General features: G+C 43.0%; 1 protein-coding gene across 1 annotated transcript in view; it reads right to left on the bottom strand.

Annotated features, from left to right (window-relative positions):
- BCR (BCR activator of RhoGEF and GTPase) overlaps positions 1–16,006 on the bottom strand; it is a 447,751-nt gene that overhangs the window by 60,968 nt on the left and 370,777 nt on the right. The window contains exon 16 of the mRNA XM_078667758.1: positions 3,407–3,538. Coding sequence (XP_078523884.1) covers positions 3,407–3,538 — 132 coding nt within the window. The remainder of the gene's footprint in view (positions 1–3,406; positions 3,539–16,006) is intronic.

The raw sequence follows: 16,006 nt of genomic DNA, 5'->3' as shown, positions 1-16,006 counted from the left end.
TGCAGCCTCACAACCAGGGACCCCTCCAACCGCGACCAGCTGGGGGTAAGATTTCCCGACACCAAAAGACACCCCTGCAGCCCCAAGGCGCCCTGTGCCCAACTCCCCGGTGTCTACCTAACCCACAGCTTCCCAACTAACCTCTCGAAGTGATGGTTGCACCTGAAGAATCTCCGTCCAAGAGCTTGCAGCCTTTCTTCGTCTGGCAGCTTTCCCACTGAAATACATTGGGCGCCCGACGGCCCAAATGCACCCTGCACCCAGCCGCCCGAGTGCCACTGGAAGTGCAGCATCTGTCCTATTCTACTTCCCCACTTGCCATAGGCATAACATTGGGCCTACTCACTCTGCACCCGGCTGCCCCTGTGCCGCTGAGGGTGTAACAACTGTACCTACCTGACCCGGGCAGACCCCTGAGTCTGACCCCAGAACCTTACCTCTGCCAGTCGAGTACTTACCTGAAAACCAATAACTCACATTTTCTCCATAGGGTAACATTGGCTGGTTTACACTTGGAAATTCTTCTAAGTGTCGAGTTTTGAAACTTTGAAATATTCACTAAAAATCCTCCGATCAACGAAAACGAAATTACTCACCTATTACCAGGAGAGATCCCAGTGCTGGATCTTTGTGCCCAGCACTGACCCTAAAAAGTCATTACAACTGTGATTTTCCGATAACCTGATTTTCGCCCATGGGAAAACAATGCCTCGTTTTTACCAGAAATTCTTCTAAACGTCGATTTTTGGAACTTTGAAATATTCACCAAAAATCTTCCCATCAACAAAAACAAATATTCCTTAAAAATCACCTGTGTAACAAAAACGATTTCTTTCAACTGTTTACAGGAGATGCAGCAGGGTTGAATCCAGGATCCAGCCCTGAGTAAGAAAAACCTATGCAAAGTAATTGATATTGCATTTACTTGAAATTCCCATTGAGCTCAATGTTATTATTGTGTTAAGTTTATGTTGCATATTGCAAAAACTGTATCTATTGCATTTAAAATTCTATTGCTCAATGAAAGTATTCGAATGCAACATCTCATTCGGAGAAAGTATTTTTATACCTACTTGTGGTTCTAAAATAAAACAACAATATATTTGTATATACAAAACAATTGGCCTAGAGTTCAGTTCTTGAGTGTGTGAGACCATTTGCTGACTAAATGTGTACAACAAATGCTTTACACTGTCCTCTGATACTGCCGTACTGCTCGACCAAGCTACCACCTTAGAGAGTAAGGTTATATCTAACTTTAGCCTCTGCCAAACCTCTGGGGACTGTGGACTCTGTGCACACTGTACCTTACTTTGGAACAGTATATACAGAGCCACTTTCTTACACCACCCCATGATCAAGCGCGTCTCCAGGTATTTCTGCATCAAGCACTCTCACACAAAGCGTTTCAATTTCTACTGGTCCCTCAGAAAGCATCACAACTTCCACTAATATAGGCTGCACTCCCAATGAGCTACCTAAAAGTCATACATTTACAATAATCCAAATGAATGGTCTTTACTTCCAAAGTTCCATCCAAAGGATCTCCCTCTCAATCAAAGGGCTTTAACCTCCAATGATACAAGTACTAAGTCTTCACTTTCAATGCCTCAGTCAATGGGCTCCAATGATCTTATCAAAACAACAACACTTTCAATGATCCAAGCAAAGGGCTTCCTGGTCCAATAATCCAATCTAAGGACATCCAGTGATCCACTTTAAAATACCCAATTAATGGTTCTCCATTCCCATTCAATAAGGCGTCACTCTCAATTATCCAAAATACGTGCTCTCGCTGTAAACTATTTAAATGAAGGGTTTTCACTTCCTGGGGCACATTCAAAGGGCTTCCCTGTCCAATGATGAAATCTCAGCTACTCCTCTTCTAAGAAGTCAACCAAAAGAATTCTATGTGCAGTGATCTAATCGAAAGGTTGAACCATGCAATGATCCAATCAAGCGATCCTCTATTTCCAAACATAGCAGGTTTCCACTACAGCGATCTAATCAAATCCTGCCTCCATTTCCAATCTAAAGGCACACATTTCCAATAATCTAAGCAAGGGGATCCCGTTCCAATCATTTAGGCAAAGGATCTCCACATGCAAAAATTAGATCAAAGAGCTTGCCTGTCCCATGATCTCACATCACGTTTCAAGGTCTTCAAAGGGCTCTCACCCGGACTGATTCAATCAATGAGCTTCCTTTTCCACTGATCTGGAAATATTGAGAAGAGACTGATTGATAGGTGGCAATTAATTAATTCATTGTAACAAATGTATTAATATAGCCTTATAGCCTGCTGCAGAGGGCTAGATCGGATGTTAAAGGCCCTGAACTAGATGTATTAGCCTGTGCCTCCAGGAAGGGCCTATAAGGAGTGGGGAGTCTTTAACAGCCGCTACAGCCAGAGTCAGAATGGTTATAAAGCTATTAGAACATTTAGCCCATTGCAGATTGGATTTTCCAAATGAAAAATGGAACAGAGAAAATAATTGGAATGTTGGAGCAGAAAGGCTCATACCAGCCATAATTAGCCCTCAGCCTCTACATGGCCTTAAACGAAGTTCCCAACGTTCCAATGTTCTAATAACCTTCAAATGTGATGGACTGAAAGTTGGTCATGTCCTATGATTCATTCAAATGGCCTGCACTTCTAATGGTCTTACAGGAGGGCCTGAACGTCCAATTGTCAAAAACGCGACATTATCAATACTACAATAAAAAGGCCATGTGCACCTATAATGCTGGTAGCGGTGGGAATGGCAACAGCAAAAACCTAAAATAGTATTTACTCTGCCCATAAGAGAGACTGATATCGTTTTCTATCTGTGTCTAGGGTGCATGCTTAGGATTACTCACCTGAGACCTTGAGAAAGGACTGCCTAGTGGTTTTTAATTAATTATCAATTAATAAAACAGTTTGTTTACCTAGAAATTGCCATTTCTTTAAAGTGGATTTGATTCCAGCTCTGTAAGCGAGCAAAGGGATTAAAGAGATTTACTGGTACATTTTCAATGTTTTACACCAGTTGTTAAGTGGGCAGCATGTTCCATACCATTAACAATTTGCATATTTGTTTCAAACAAAGTGAATAGAGGCAATTGAAATAATGGAATACGGATTTAATCCGAGAACTCATAACAATTAACCAGTACACTGCTGAAAGAGAGTGAAGGTGATGAAGAGGAAGACTTCCTTTAAAGTTGGACACATTACAAGCACAATGCAGATCTACGATTCCAAGGCACATATATTATCATCAATAGAACTCTATGTTCACAGCTTCAACCACTCCCAGCTTGTCAGTATCCCACACACAAGGCACTTTATATAATACCCAATCGCTGTACTGCTAGTACACAGATCCTATAGGAAGTTGTGTCTCTCAAACAAATGTATCACCTGGATTTGGCCCTTGCCCATTATCCGGTCTGTTGTTTCACCATCCTCTTTGGTAATCTTCGTTTTGTTGTAGCATTTTTCGTAGCAGAGGACTCGCAAGGTTTGAGACCCTTCCAACTCAATTTCAAACTCCTAGAGCATGGAAGACAATAGCTGATTATGAAGAAGGCAACAACGTAGTTGTTTCATAGCACCATTCACTATAATTATGACTAAAAACAAAAGTTACTTACCTGTAAATGTCCAGCGCTAGTATTTCTCATAGATTCACATGCTTGAATTACTCCCTAAGTTCAGGCTAAGAACCCTCAATAAGTAAGGTTATTACATAGCACTGTACACATACACTCATACAACACTGAAAAAGCTAGACATTTCATGTAATCAATCCACCTCATTTATTAACTCAAACTTGGGTCAATTAGGTGGACAGACTGAGCTCCATTCCCTCCCAGTGGCTCTACTCCGATTTTTAAATGGCGTTAATTGTAATAGGAGCCTCATATATGAGGAGGAAGGCCTACGTGGGAATGTGTGAAAGATACCATTGCTGGAGAACAGTAGTAACATGTAAGTAACTTATCTTCTCCAACACCATACCTTTCATAAATTCATGCACATGAATTACAGCTACCAAAGAAGTTTATAATCATGAAGTAGATGGTGAGAAGAGGCCCACCTTAAGTAAAGAGACAGCGTAGCACCACCTGCCCGAACCCAGTCTTCAATCTGAAATGGATGTCCAAGTAGTAGTGCTTTGTAAAGGTGTGTGTGATGTCCACATTGCTGCTTTACTTGTGTCCATAAGGTGCACACCATCAGAAAGTGCTGCAGGATCTGCCATGTCTCTTACTGGGTGAGCTTCAATTTTGTGATGGAGTGTGCTGCCACCTTTAGCATGGTAGAAAGAACGAGGAGATGAAATCCAGCTTGAGAGGCTGTGCTTTGAGGCAAAGGTACCTTTGTTATTGTTGCTCAATTACAGAAAAAGTTGGTCCACTTTGTGGAACGGACTCCTCCCGTCTATGAAAAATATGAAAATATATTTTAACATCCAATCTATGGAATGCTATTCCCACTGGACTTAAAGGTTGAGCTTGTAAGTTGGTAACTGAATTTTTTCAGTGGCTTGGAATGATGAAGGGAGCTTTTGATATAAATCCCACGTTGATGGATAAAGAGACATTTTCCTCTGAGAACTTAATGAAAGTTTTTTTAACTGAAAAACTTCAATCTCTCAAACTTGCCAGGCAGACATTATTGTCAGCAAGAGTTGTTCCCAATTAGAGCAGTGATTAATTCCTTACAGAAGGCTGTTTGGTCCATAGGAGGAAGTAAGAATAATGCCTTCATTAACTCTTTTATAATTATGCTTGATGAAAAAAGAGACTGTTTATTAAGAGATCGTAAAAATCGGGATTTTGCAGCACGATGGACTGTTAATGAAGAATATAAAAGCCTCGGCTCAGCTAACAAACAAGTAAGGTAGACTTCTTGAGGGTGCATTTACAGTGGATTTAGATTATGTGTTTTTGACTAGATACCGAATCTCTTTCACTTCAAAATGTAGGCTTTATTGAAAGATCAACCCTTGCTGCTCACAAGACCCGTAGACACTCCAAATGAACATTTATTGATGCAAACTCCATGTCTGAAGTGGCCAGGCAGTTACGTTGGCTGGGTTGTAATGTAGCATTTCATTGTGATCCTTCATCAGGAGATAAGGGGCCACAACATGACATGGATAGGTTTATCAACAGATCCCACAGGTCCGTGTACCAGAATCATCTAGTCTACGCAAAGTAATTAGAATTAGACAACAGTGCCCTTGTTTGGCTTTTTGGCAAATACTGGGGGGCAATGGAACTGGAGGAAAAGCATAGGCAAATACCCCGGATCATGGCAACAAAACAAATAGTTTCTTACCCGTCGGTGTAGTTTTGCAGCTTGAAGAAATTTCTGGATTCACATGCTGTGCATTATTCCGTCATCTAGTGGTTGGGTCTGGAATTGTAGTATTTCTTTCCTTTTTTTTTTGTTGATGGTGGGCGTCGACATACCACCATTTGGTGTCCTCCTGTGACGTCGACGGGCTTCCTCCGGAAGCTCCCACCTTTGGTCGCCATCTTCGGATTCTTTTTTGTTTTTTCTTCTGCTCCTATTCTCATCCTTTCTGGCAGAGGAGGCTGGGTTCGCTAGTGAATCCAGAAAATTCTTCAAGCTGCAAAACTACGCCGACAGTTAAGAAACTATTAGTTTTGCAGCTGGAATCATTTCTGGATTCACATGCTTTGCATAGACTTTATAGCGGTTTGCTAGTCTTGTAGTGGCTGGGTGGAAGATGAGCTTTGGTTTGTGAATAGATGTTGTAAGACCCTTTGTCCTACTTGTGCTTCTTTATTCATTTGAATGTCCACACAGTAATGTTTTCTGAATGTGTGCACTGAAGACCATGTTGCAGCCATGCAGATGTCTTGAATTGGAGTATTAGCTAGAAAGGCAATAGTTGGTCCTTTCTTTCCTGTTGAGTGTGCCCGAGGGGCACCTTGTAAGGCATGTCCTGATTGCCTGTGGCATAACTGTATGGCTTGCGCTATCCATCTTGCAATGGTGTTTTTGGTTACTGGTCTTCCCAGAAAACTGTTTACAAAGGATACAAAGAACTGCTTTGTTTTCCTGTATTCCTTGGTTCTTTCAATGTAGTACATGACCGCCCTTCTCGCGTCAAGTGTATGCAAAGCTTTCTCTGCTTTTGTCCTTGTTTTTTTTAAAAAAACGTAGAATTTGTATACTCTGATTTATGTGGAATCTTGATTCCACTTTTGGTATGAATTGAGGATCTGTTCTCATGACAATCCTGTTACTATGTATTTGGAAGTAAGGTTCCTGTAATGTTAGTGCCTGGAGTTCACTAACTCTACATAAAGATGTTATTGCCACTAAAAAAGTAGTCTTTAGTGTGAGCATTTGTGGCGTTGCTTTGTGCAGTGGTTCGAATGGTGCTTTCATCATTTGTGCTAGAACTATGTTCAGGTTCCATGTGGGTGCTGGCACCATTTTTGAAGGTGCAGTTCTTTTTGCTCCTTCTAGGAATCTTTTGCCACATGAGAAGTGAAGACACTTTTCCCTGTTTCTCCTCTGGTATACGCTACAATTGCTGCTAAGTGCACTTTCAATGATGTATAGCATAATTTACTTTCCAGTAAATGTGTCAAGTACTTTAGCACTGTTCTTTCCTTTGCAATCTTCTTTGAAAGACGTTTTTTAAGACACCATTGTTGATATCTCTTCCACTTCGCTGAATAGCATTTCCTTGTAGTTGGTTTCCTAGGTTCTCTTAGATCAGCCATTGTGTTTTCTGGTAGTTTGAGATGTGCACATTTTAAGTCCTCAGGAGCCATGCCGCTAGGCCTAAGCTCTCTGATTCTAGGTGAAGTACTTTTCCGCTTTGCATTGTTAGCAAATCTTTCTTTCTTGGCAGTTTGTACATTGTCTCTTTTAACATCTCCATTATTTCTGAGAACCAAGTTTGTTCGGCCCACTTTGGTGTGATGAGAATCATTGTTATTTGGCTGATCTTGCATTTGCTGATCACCTTATTCAGTAATGGTATGGAGGGAATGCGTAAGCAAATATCTCTGACCAGTCTATCCATAGCGCATTACCTAGGGACTGACTGCAAGGTCGCCTGGATGCAAAGTTCTGGCATTTTGCATCGTGGGGTGTTGTTAATAGGTCTATTTGTGGTGTCCCACATTTCCTGAAAATCTTTTGGAGTTCTGCATGATTCAGTTCCCACTCGTGGGATAATGTTGTTTGTCTGCTCAGTCTATCTGTCCTTCCCTGGTAGGTGTATTGCTATTAGGTCTATTCCCCCTGGAATGGCCCATTTCCAAATCTCTTGAGCTAGAGCTGAGAGTGCTACCGACTGAGTTCCTCCTTGTTTGTTTATGTAAAACATTGTGGTTGTGTTGTCTGTTTGTATCGACACCCTTTTCCTGTACAGCTCTTTCTGAAAGGCTTTTAAGGCTAAGAATACTGTTTTTAACTAAAAGATATTGATGTGTTTCACTGCATTCTGCTGTGTCCACAAGCCCCTCACTTTGAGGTTGTTCATGTGTGCTCCCCATCCCATTAGGGACTCATCTGTTATGGTCACTGTGGGAGTTGGAGTTGTGAAAAGTCTGCCCTGTGCTATGTTTGTTTTCTTCCACCATGCCTTCTCTTGATGAACTGTCTGCGTGACAGTGGTGGCTCCCCCATTGGGGTGTGGGGGCGTCGCCCCAGTGCTTTCTTGCAGTGCGAGAAGGCAGAAACATAAATGGTAATAACTACCATTTTATGTTTCTGCCTTCTCGCACTGCAAGAAAGCAGAAGTGCTAGGTTGGGGGTGGGCGGTCCTGCTCAAGGGCAGGGGGGAGTGGCTTGCCCACTGTTGTGCATATGGACTGTTTGGTCAGCCCCAGGCCGACAAAACAGTCAGTATGCACAACAGTGGGCAAGCCACTCCCCCCTGCCCTCGAGCAGGACCGCCCACTCTCCCTTTTCTCTATGTATGCTGCTGCATGCAGCAGCATACAGAGAAAATGACCCAGGTGGGCCTCACCAATCACAACGCTGCCATTGCAGCGTTGTGATTGGTGGAGGGGAGGGAGGCTGCCTTCCTGATGATGAGGGCAGTAGGAATTCAAAAGCAGGACGGCTGGAGTCTTGGGACTGTTCCAAAAGCAGGACAGTACTTTTTTTATAATAATTTTTTTAATTAAACTTACTAACCCCTTCCGCCTCCACCCATCCCGCCCGCGACTACCCCATTTCCAAACCCCCACTCGCCCGTCATACTGGATGCGACTGCCTACTACCACCAACTGCTGATGCCCGTTTCATTTCAGCCTCTCTGCTCCTCTGCCTGTAGTTTTCCTTAAACTCCCTTCATTAGACCGTGGAAGCACTTTCTATTATTTTCCAGGCATAGCCATAGTGATTGGATTAGAGCCGCTTCCCCCATCTCCATACACACCGGAATGGCTGCTCTGGTCTTTGCTGTGAAACCATGACAGGTATGCCAGTAAATTGGCATCCCTGAAACACAAAAAAGACACAACAATGAAGAAAGGCCTTCCGCAGCAGAAAGGAATGTCTCCGTCCCGCTCACTCCTCCGGTGACAGCAGGCAGGAGGAAGGTGGGATGTCAGAGACAGTTTATGCTCGGGCCCCGTCTTGAGATAGCATCTCTGGGGTACCCGTGGCTCATTGCATATTCTAATTTCCATGTTCCTAACCGGGGCTGTGCAGTAACGTGGGGCTGTCCGGAATTTGTATGATTCTCGCCGAGTCACAGCCAGTCAGCATGCCGTGTTTGCAACCCTTTGCATCACTTGTCTTTTGGAACGCATAGAAGTGCGGCGTCACTGTATTTTTTTCTCCGAATTGCTAAGGAAAAGTTCAGGTCCCTAATGTGCATGCACGATGTACTTCCTCCTCAGTAACAACGCTACCACACCTACACTTCACACAGTAGCGCAAGCTTTCCGCCATTCAAACTCACGCAAACTCCAATCATCACTCATTGTCCCTGTTGCCCCTCCCTTGTTTCCCAACACACACAGCCCTGCAGGGCGCCACAAACTCGTTTCACACAAAGCACACAAATAAATGTACACACCTCCTCTCCCTTCTCGCAAAGCTTGCAGCCCCCTCCTCTCACGACAGGTCCATCAAACATACATAATTTAATCCCTACTGTCAACGCACACAGATGCTTCTTATCCCTTCACATCTTGCTTTATCACCTCGGTGCAGATAGCTCTTTGTTTTGACTCTAGTTTATCCAGCATTAAGCAGCTTGTGGGGAAAATGAGCAAAGTTATCTTAGCATGGTTATGTCAGATGCACATTTTGTTATAACTTCAGCCATGAGCAGGGCAAGTCAGGTTCGCTTGCTACGTTCCCTCACCATAGTGCACTCAGCCACAACTTGTACGCCACACCCCTTTCAAAGGTCACCAGCCGCCACTGCTGCGTGACAACCACTAGATCGGTTGCATGTGTAGGCAAATGTTGGGCACAAAAGGAATGCATTGAAGCCATCATTCCTAGCATTTTCCCCACTGTCCTCGTTGTCAGAGCTTGCCCCTTGTGGTATAGGTGTGTCTCCTTCAGCAGTGCTAATGTTCTCTTCTCGCTTGGGAACATCTTTCCTAATACTATGTTGATTCGTGCTCCTAAGAACACTTCTTGTTGTTCTGGTTCTGTTGATTATTTGTCCCAGTGTATTGAGAAACTTAGTTGAACTAGTGTTTCTATTACTTGTTGTATATGCTGTTTGCATAGATTGCTCTTACTAACCAGTCATCTAGATATGGGTAAACATGAATTTCTTGTCTTCTTAGGTGTGCGGCTACTGCAGCTAGGCATTTTGTGAAGACTCTTGGGGCAGATTTTAGTCTGAAAGCTAGCACCTTGAACTGGTAGTGTGTCTTGTTGACCCACAAATCTTAATAGACTCTAGTGTTTTTTGTTCATGGGAATGTGCAACTATGCATCCTTTAAGTCTATGGCTGCCATGCAGTCTCCTGTTTGCAGCTGAGGTATTACCTCTTGCAGTGTTGCCGTCTTGAATCTTTGAGTCTTTATGAATTTGTTAAGGAACCTTAGGTCTAGTATTGGTTGTAAAGTTCTGTCCACCTTTGGGATAAGGAAGTACGTGGTTAAATGTCCTTGTTCCTTTCCTTGTGTTGTACCTGCTCTATTGCATGTTTGTTCAGACGTTCGTGTACCTCTTGTGGTAAATGAGATAATTCATTGTTTGGAATGTATCTTTTTGCTTGTTCTTTTGTTGGGAGGTTTCTTTGCCAGTTCTATGCAGTAACCATACTGTATTATGTTTAGTATCCATTTGTCTGAAGTTATCTTTACCCACTCTTTGAGGAAGTATGTTAACCTGCCTCCTACTGGTGTAATATGTTGCAGGAACTGTTTGATTTTCTGTTTTTTGGTTTGCAGTGTTTTTCCTTTGTGCAGCACACTCCGTGATGTCTTTGGAGTGTTCACAAGCTTTTGAGTGCAGTCTCTTGGTGGTCCCCCTCGTTGTGGCTGGACTCTTCCCCGAGGGCGCCCTCGAAAGGATTGCCTACCCTGTTAGTATTGCCAATTCTGCTGTTGTCCCTGGCTTACTCCTTGGTAAGTCTGTTGAAAGGCTTGCTGCAAGGTTGTACGTTGGTGGTTACCTCTGCCTATTGGTCTCCATGAGGGTGTGCCTCTACGCATGCCTCTGAACTGCAGTGCACCCATAGACCTTGCTGTTTCATTGTCTTTCTTTAATTGGAAGTGTGGTGGATGAAAACTAAACCAAACAGCTGCTTTTCATTGAAAGGTAAGTTTAGAATGTTGTTTTGCACCTCCGGCTTGAAACCATAAATTTGCATCCATGCTTGCCTCCTTTCGGTGATATCGATTGCCATTTATCTGCTAGCTGTTTAAGCAGCGTCTAGGGCTGATTTTAGACATGTGTTTGCCATGTTCTTCCCCTCTTCCACTAAGTGGGTTGCCCTCTTTTGGAATTGCTCTGGCAGGTGTTTTAACAGCTCTCCAACTTCCTCCCAATGTTTATATGCATGCCTGCTGATCAATGCATTAGAGTTAGCTATGCGCCACTGAATTGCTGCACTTCTCGCCACCTTTCTTCGCATGAGATCCATCCTTTTGCTCTCTTTGTCAGGTGGAGGGACAATGTTTGTTGGTACATTAGCTATCTTTCGAGCCGTAGAAGCTATTATTGAGTCTGTTGGCACTGAATCCTTGATGTACATAGGATCCTTAGAGGAATGCTTATATTTTTTCTCTCCTCTTGGAGTGACCGCCTTGCATGTGGCTGGTTTTTTAAAAGCTTCCTTACCCTGGTCCCAAAAATGAGGCAACATGGGAAGGAATTGGCTCCTTGTTTGGGTAGGCAGTAAGGTATTTAACAGAAAACATGATTGGGGTTTTTCTTCCTCCAATTGCACTCCATAAGTGTCTGATGCTTTCTTTATGACTTGGTTATACATTCCAATGACATCTGGTGGTGAAGGCCTCGAGGGATATGTCTCCACTGCTTCTTCTGGCGATTCGGCATTGAGATCTTGCTATTACAGGTCTTGAACCTCCGAAGTCGCCGAACCTGCGGAGGTTTGCTCCTCTTCCTCTCCCTTGTCTTCAAAGAAGAATTCCTCTTCTTCTTCGTTTTGTGGTTCGGAAGTTGTTGGCGGCAATATTTCCTCGACCTGTTTTTCGACGTCAACCGAAAATGTCAGCGGAATTTTAAATAGTTTCATCTTTTCGTCAAAATATTTCCTGCATGGCAAGATACTTGCCATTTCTGCTTCGAGTCTCATTTTCTTTTTCTCCATCTCTGATGCGTGACTTTCGGCGTCGAGAATTCCGCCTTTCTTTTTGAGCTTGAAGGCGTCGATGCAGCTGTCGAAGCCTGTTTCGACCTCTCTTTTTTGGACGTCGGAGCGTCCTTTTCGTGACTGTCTTTCGACATCTATGAACTTTTTAGGGTCTTTTTTGTCGTCTCAGAGTCCTTGTCTAAGGAAACGACGGATTGTTTCTCTTGTACGCGCCTGCAGACGTCGAGTGTTTGGACGCCGAGGCTCCTTTTGAGGGCTTATAGTCAGGTTTTCTGGACTTGCTTATCTTTTTCGAGGTTTATGGTTCTCTAACCTCCTTTGGAGTCATCTTCTCGACCTCTACAAATTTGACGTCTGTGTCCCCTTTGACTTCTGAATCTTTGGTTACGTTGTCCTCATCTTCGCTTGAGAGGCCCAGGTCTCGAAGCAATGGTGGCGGGCCTTGACCCTGCATGGTATAATTGGCTCTTCTCTGCCTCTCTCTTACCCTCAACGTCTTTGGGGTAAAAGCTCAGCATGCGTTGCAATTGTCGCTTCGGTGATCCAGTGGCAGGCAAAGGTTGCAGACTGGATGCAATTCTTTTTGTGCGTATTTATGATTACAATTGTCACAGAATTTGAATGGTGTTTTGTCCATTACCGCGCACTGGGGGCCCCCTGCATGCGCGTTCTTCGTGTGTAGTCGAAGTTTTGTTTTTCCCTCTTCATCATGCTCAGGCTTCTAGGATCGGAGTCCGTACGTCGAAGAACCTTTTCTCGTGTTCTTAGGATAATTTTCGTAATTTTTTTGTCGACTTTTCTCTCCAATCTTCTTGAGCTCCTTTCCATCTCGATCCAGATCCAACTGCAGTAAAAAAAGAATCTGAAGATGGCGACCAAAGGTGGGAACTTCCGGAGGAAGTCCGTCGACTAATCAAGAGGACACCAAATGGTGGTATGTCGGCACACACCAACATCAACACAAAAAAAAGGAAAGAAATACTACAATTCTGGACCCAACAACTAGAAGGCAGAATAATGCACAGCATGTGAATCCAGAAAAGATTAACGCTGCAAACGTGCTTCTCCATGGGGTCCAGGAGACTTCTGTTCTCCTATGAGTGTGTGCCAGGGAATCTTCATTTACAATTTTGTCATGGGCAATCAGTGGCCAGTCATAAATAGCTTCCTCGTCCTCCAAAGGGTCTTACTTGCCATCAACCTTGTACTGCTCATTGATGGTACATTACTTGTTATCGGTGACTGCTTTGCTTGATTTTGACAGAGGTGTCGATGTAAGATATTTCATTGCCTTCTGAGAAAGTTCCAACCTGCTCATCAATGAGATGCTAGCAGGAGATGCTGCCATCAAAGACTTGTGAGACTTCTTAAGGGGGGATTACAGAAGATCTGTTGCTATTTTTTTCCCCCTTAATTGTGCAAGACATCTGCCTACTACACCAGAAGTCTAGTCCTGGCTGAAGGAAGCAGAGGACTTCTCACTTGAAGACTGGTTTGCTTTCACAGGATTGGTAGTATCAGAATCTTATTTGCATTTTCTTGGACTTCCAAGTGGCCTCTGGAAAGAGCTCTTGAATGACTCGCCAATAGACAAAGATGTTTTTAAAGCCAAATGAATCCTGCCCTCTCTATATTGAAGTGTTCTGGCACTGTAATTCTTAAGATATGGAGCACTTTGTTGCAGAATGTCCATCTCTGTGGAGACACTGTAAGTACTTTCGCAGGGTTTAGCCAGAAAAACCTTTCATCCAGGTTGAAGACTTGTCTATGGTTGAAAAAACAGATCTTTAGATCGTTCAATTCAGAGATGTGAAAAACTGGATTTCTACAACAGAGAACTCCCATCCCCATTCACCAGACATGCAGAAGAAAGCCCGGGCAACTGAACCTTTGGGAGGGAAAGCAGCTCAGTGCTTCCCACATGAATGGCAAAGTGCTAGTATAAAATGAGGGGGATATACTAAATGTAGTCTATGATTGCTTCAATGTTGTTTGAGTGTATGTGCACACTGCTAATAGTGATTACAGAGGACTCCCAGTTTAATGTTGGGGAATAATTCAAGCATGTGGATCTATGAGCGAGTAATGCTGGAGAACTGGAGGTAGGGAAATGGTCAGGCTGACAGGGTCAATAGTTTTCTGAGCACTTGGTTTGAAAGAGATTACATCATGTGGCATTGTTGCGAGTCTGTGACCATAGAATTGTTAAATATAGCACAGGCTGATGATGTCTACTAGGGCAGTAAGTTTTCGGTCAAGTGAATGGCAGATGTTAAGAGCCCAGGAATGTTTCCTTGGACATGCTGAGTTTGTCTCCTTGTTCAATCCAGCAAGTATGGGAACAAGGTTCAAAGATATGGCGTTAAAGTTGGTAGGCATTATGGTTGAGATGAGAATGCTATTTTTGAAAATAGTATTTTGAATCACATACAGGCAATCTTGGAGGAGAAAACAAGAGGAGTGCAAGTATTAAATGGATCCTGGACACTGACAAATTGAGGAAGAGGTTGGAAGGGGGGGGGAGGGAGAGAGAGAGAGAGAGAGAGAGAGAGAGAGAGAGAGAGAGAGAGAGAGAGAGAGAGAGAGAGAGAGAGAAAGTCAAAGCAGAGACTTATCAGGACACTGTAAATGTAAATGTAAATGTATAGGCATTTATATAGCGCACTACTTACCCGTAGGGTCCCAAGGCGCTTCGACCGCTGCGAAACCCTTCCTGGCTTCCCTGAGAGATGGTCCCTTAATGGGTATCTCCAGGGTGAGACCAGACATCCCCGGCGGTCTGGTGGGGCCGTTAGTGAAGATGAGGCAAGCTAATGCCCAGAGTTGCCGAGTATGAACGCTGATCAGAGTGGGCACCGAGGCGAGAGAATTATCGAGTCCGCTGACCCTGGTCCAGAAACCTGCCGCGCCGGGAATCGAACCCTGGTCCCGGGCCGTCCTCTGCTCTCGGGTCTGCCGCCTCTAACCAGTGAGCCACACTACTTCACTAACAGTTACGTGTAGGCGTGAATCAATTATGATGGCAGTTTTGAAAGGTTTTGTTTTATGCGTAAAATGTCCATGCATGTAGCAATTGGAGCTGGCTAGGAAAGAGCTACATGTGCGCATAATGCCTTAGATGAGAGAGGGCGCTAGTGGAAAGGAACGTAGATTAAAATCTCTTAAATCACTTACAAAGGTTAGTTTTGAAGTGTGGACCATTAAAGAAGAGCAGAAATGACAAACTTAAATCAAACGAGTAACCATGTATATGGTTCTATAATTTGATTTAGCGGCTTTGGAGGCATAATATTGCATCATGACACAAAAGGCAGATTAGTGAGCTGATGTCACCAGAATCAAGATATCATTTTAGATACCCTTACGTGTTGCTGTTTTTTCCCAAGTTTACTAACTATGTTTTTCATTGGTTGAAATATAAAATTTAAAGCTAATATGCGACTCAAAAGAAATATCAGTTTTACAAATACTGCAGTTTCTGGAGTGAGGGCAGTCAAATATGACCACATTAATGAAAGGAGATAATCAGAAAGGATTCATAATAGAAAATGGTGTCAAATGGTTATACAAGTATCTGGATCCCCAAAATGATATATGTTTCTACATCAGTTACATTTGAAAATTCATGGAGATGACAACATTGGAATGATTACAGTTTTTGAAACCACTGTTGACCACACACCAACAAGAGTCAAACATGTTAGTTAGACATGCCATGGTACTAAATGCTTTTTTGAAATTATTATTATTATGTAGCGATCTCTAATTAATCACTGGTGAAAGGGTTTTGTGAATGAGGGCTGCTTTTCAACAAGGCAAAAAATGTAAATCCCAGCTAAGACATGCAATTACATTCCTTATATTAAAAGGGAGACCAAGACTGTAAAATATTCAGACAGGGACTTTTATAATGCCACCCTCCCACAGGTGGAGTTCAGAAAATACAGAACAATGAAGCAAAAAAGGAAAGATAAGTCAGGAGCAAAGGCTAAAACTGCCCATCTAAAAGAGTTGGTGAGTTTTAAAAGTAAAGGCATACATACCGTATATGGAAACACAAACAAAATGGGAATATGGCTAAATCTAGTAACCTGTATTAAGAAAATAGCTTAGAATATCAGAGTTATATGCCAGGAGATTTCAATTTATGAAACAAACTAGGACTGACACATTTGTAGCAGGGAAATGGAAAGCTGCAGATATGACT

Source organism: Lissotriton helveticus, chromosome 11 (assembly GCF_964261635.1).
Source record: "Lissotriton helveticus chromosome 11, aLisHel1.1, whole genome shotgun sequence".
Taxonomy (NCBI): Eukaryota; Metazoa; Chordata; class Amphibia; order Caudata; family Salamandridae; genus Lissotriton; species Lissotriton helveticus.
The sequence above is the reverse complement of the archived record's forward strand: the minus strand, read 5'-3'. Positions and strand labels throughout refer to the sequence as shown.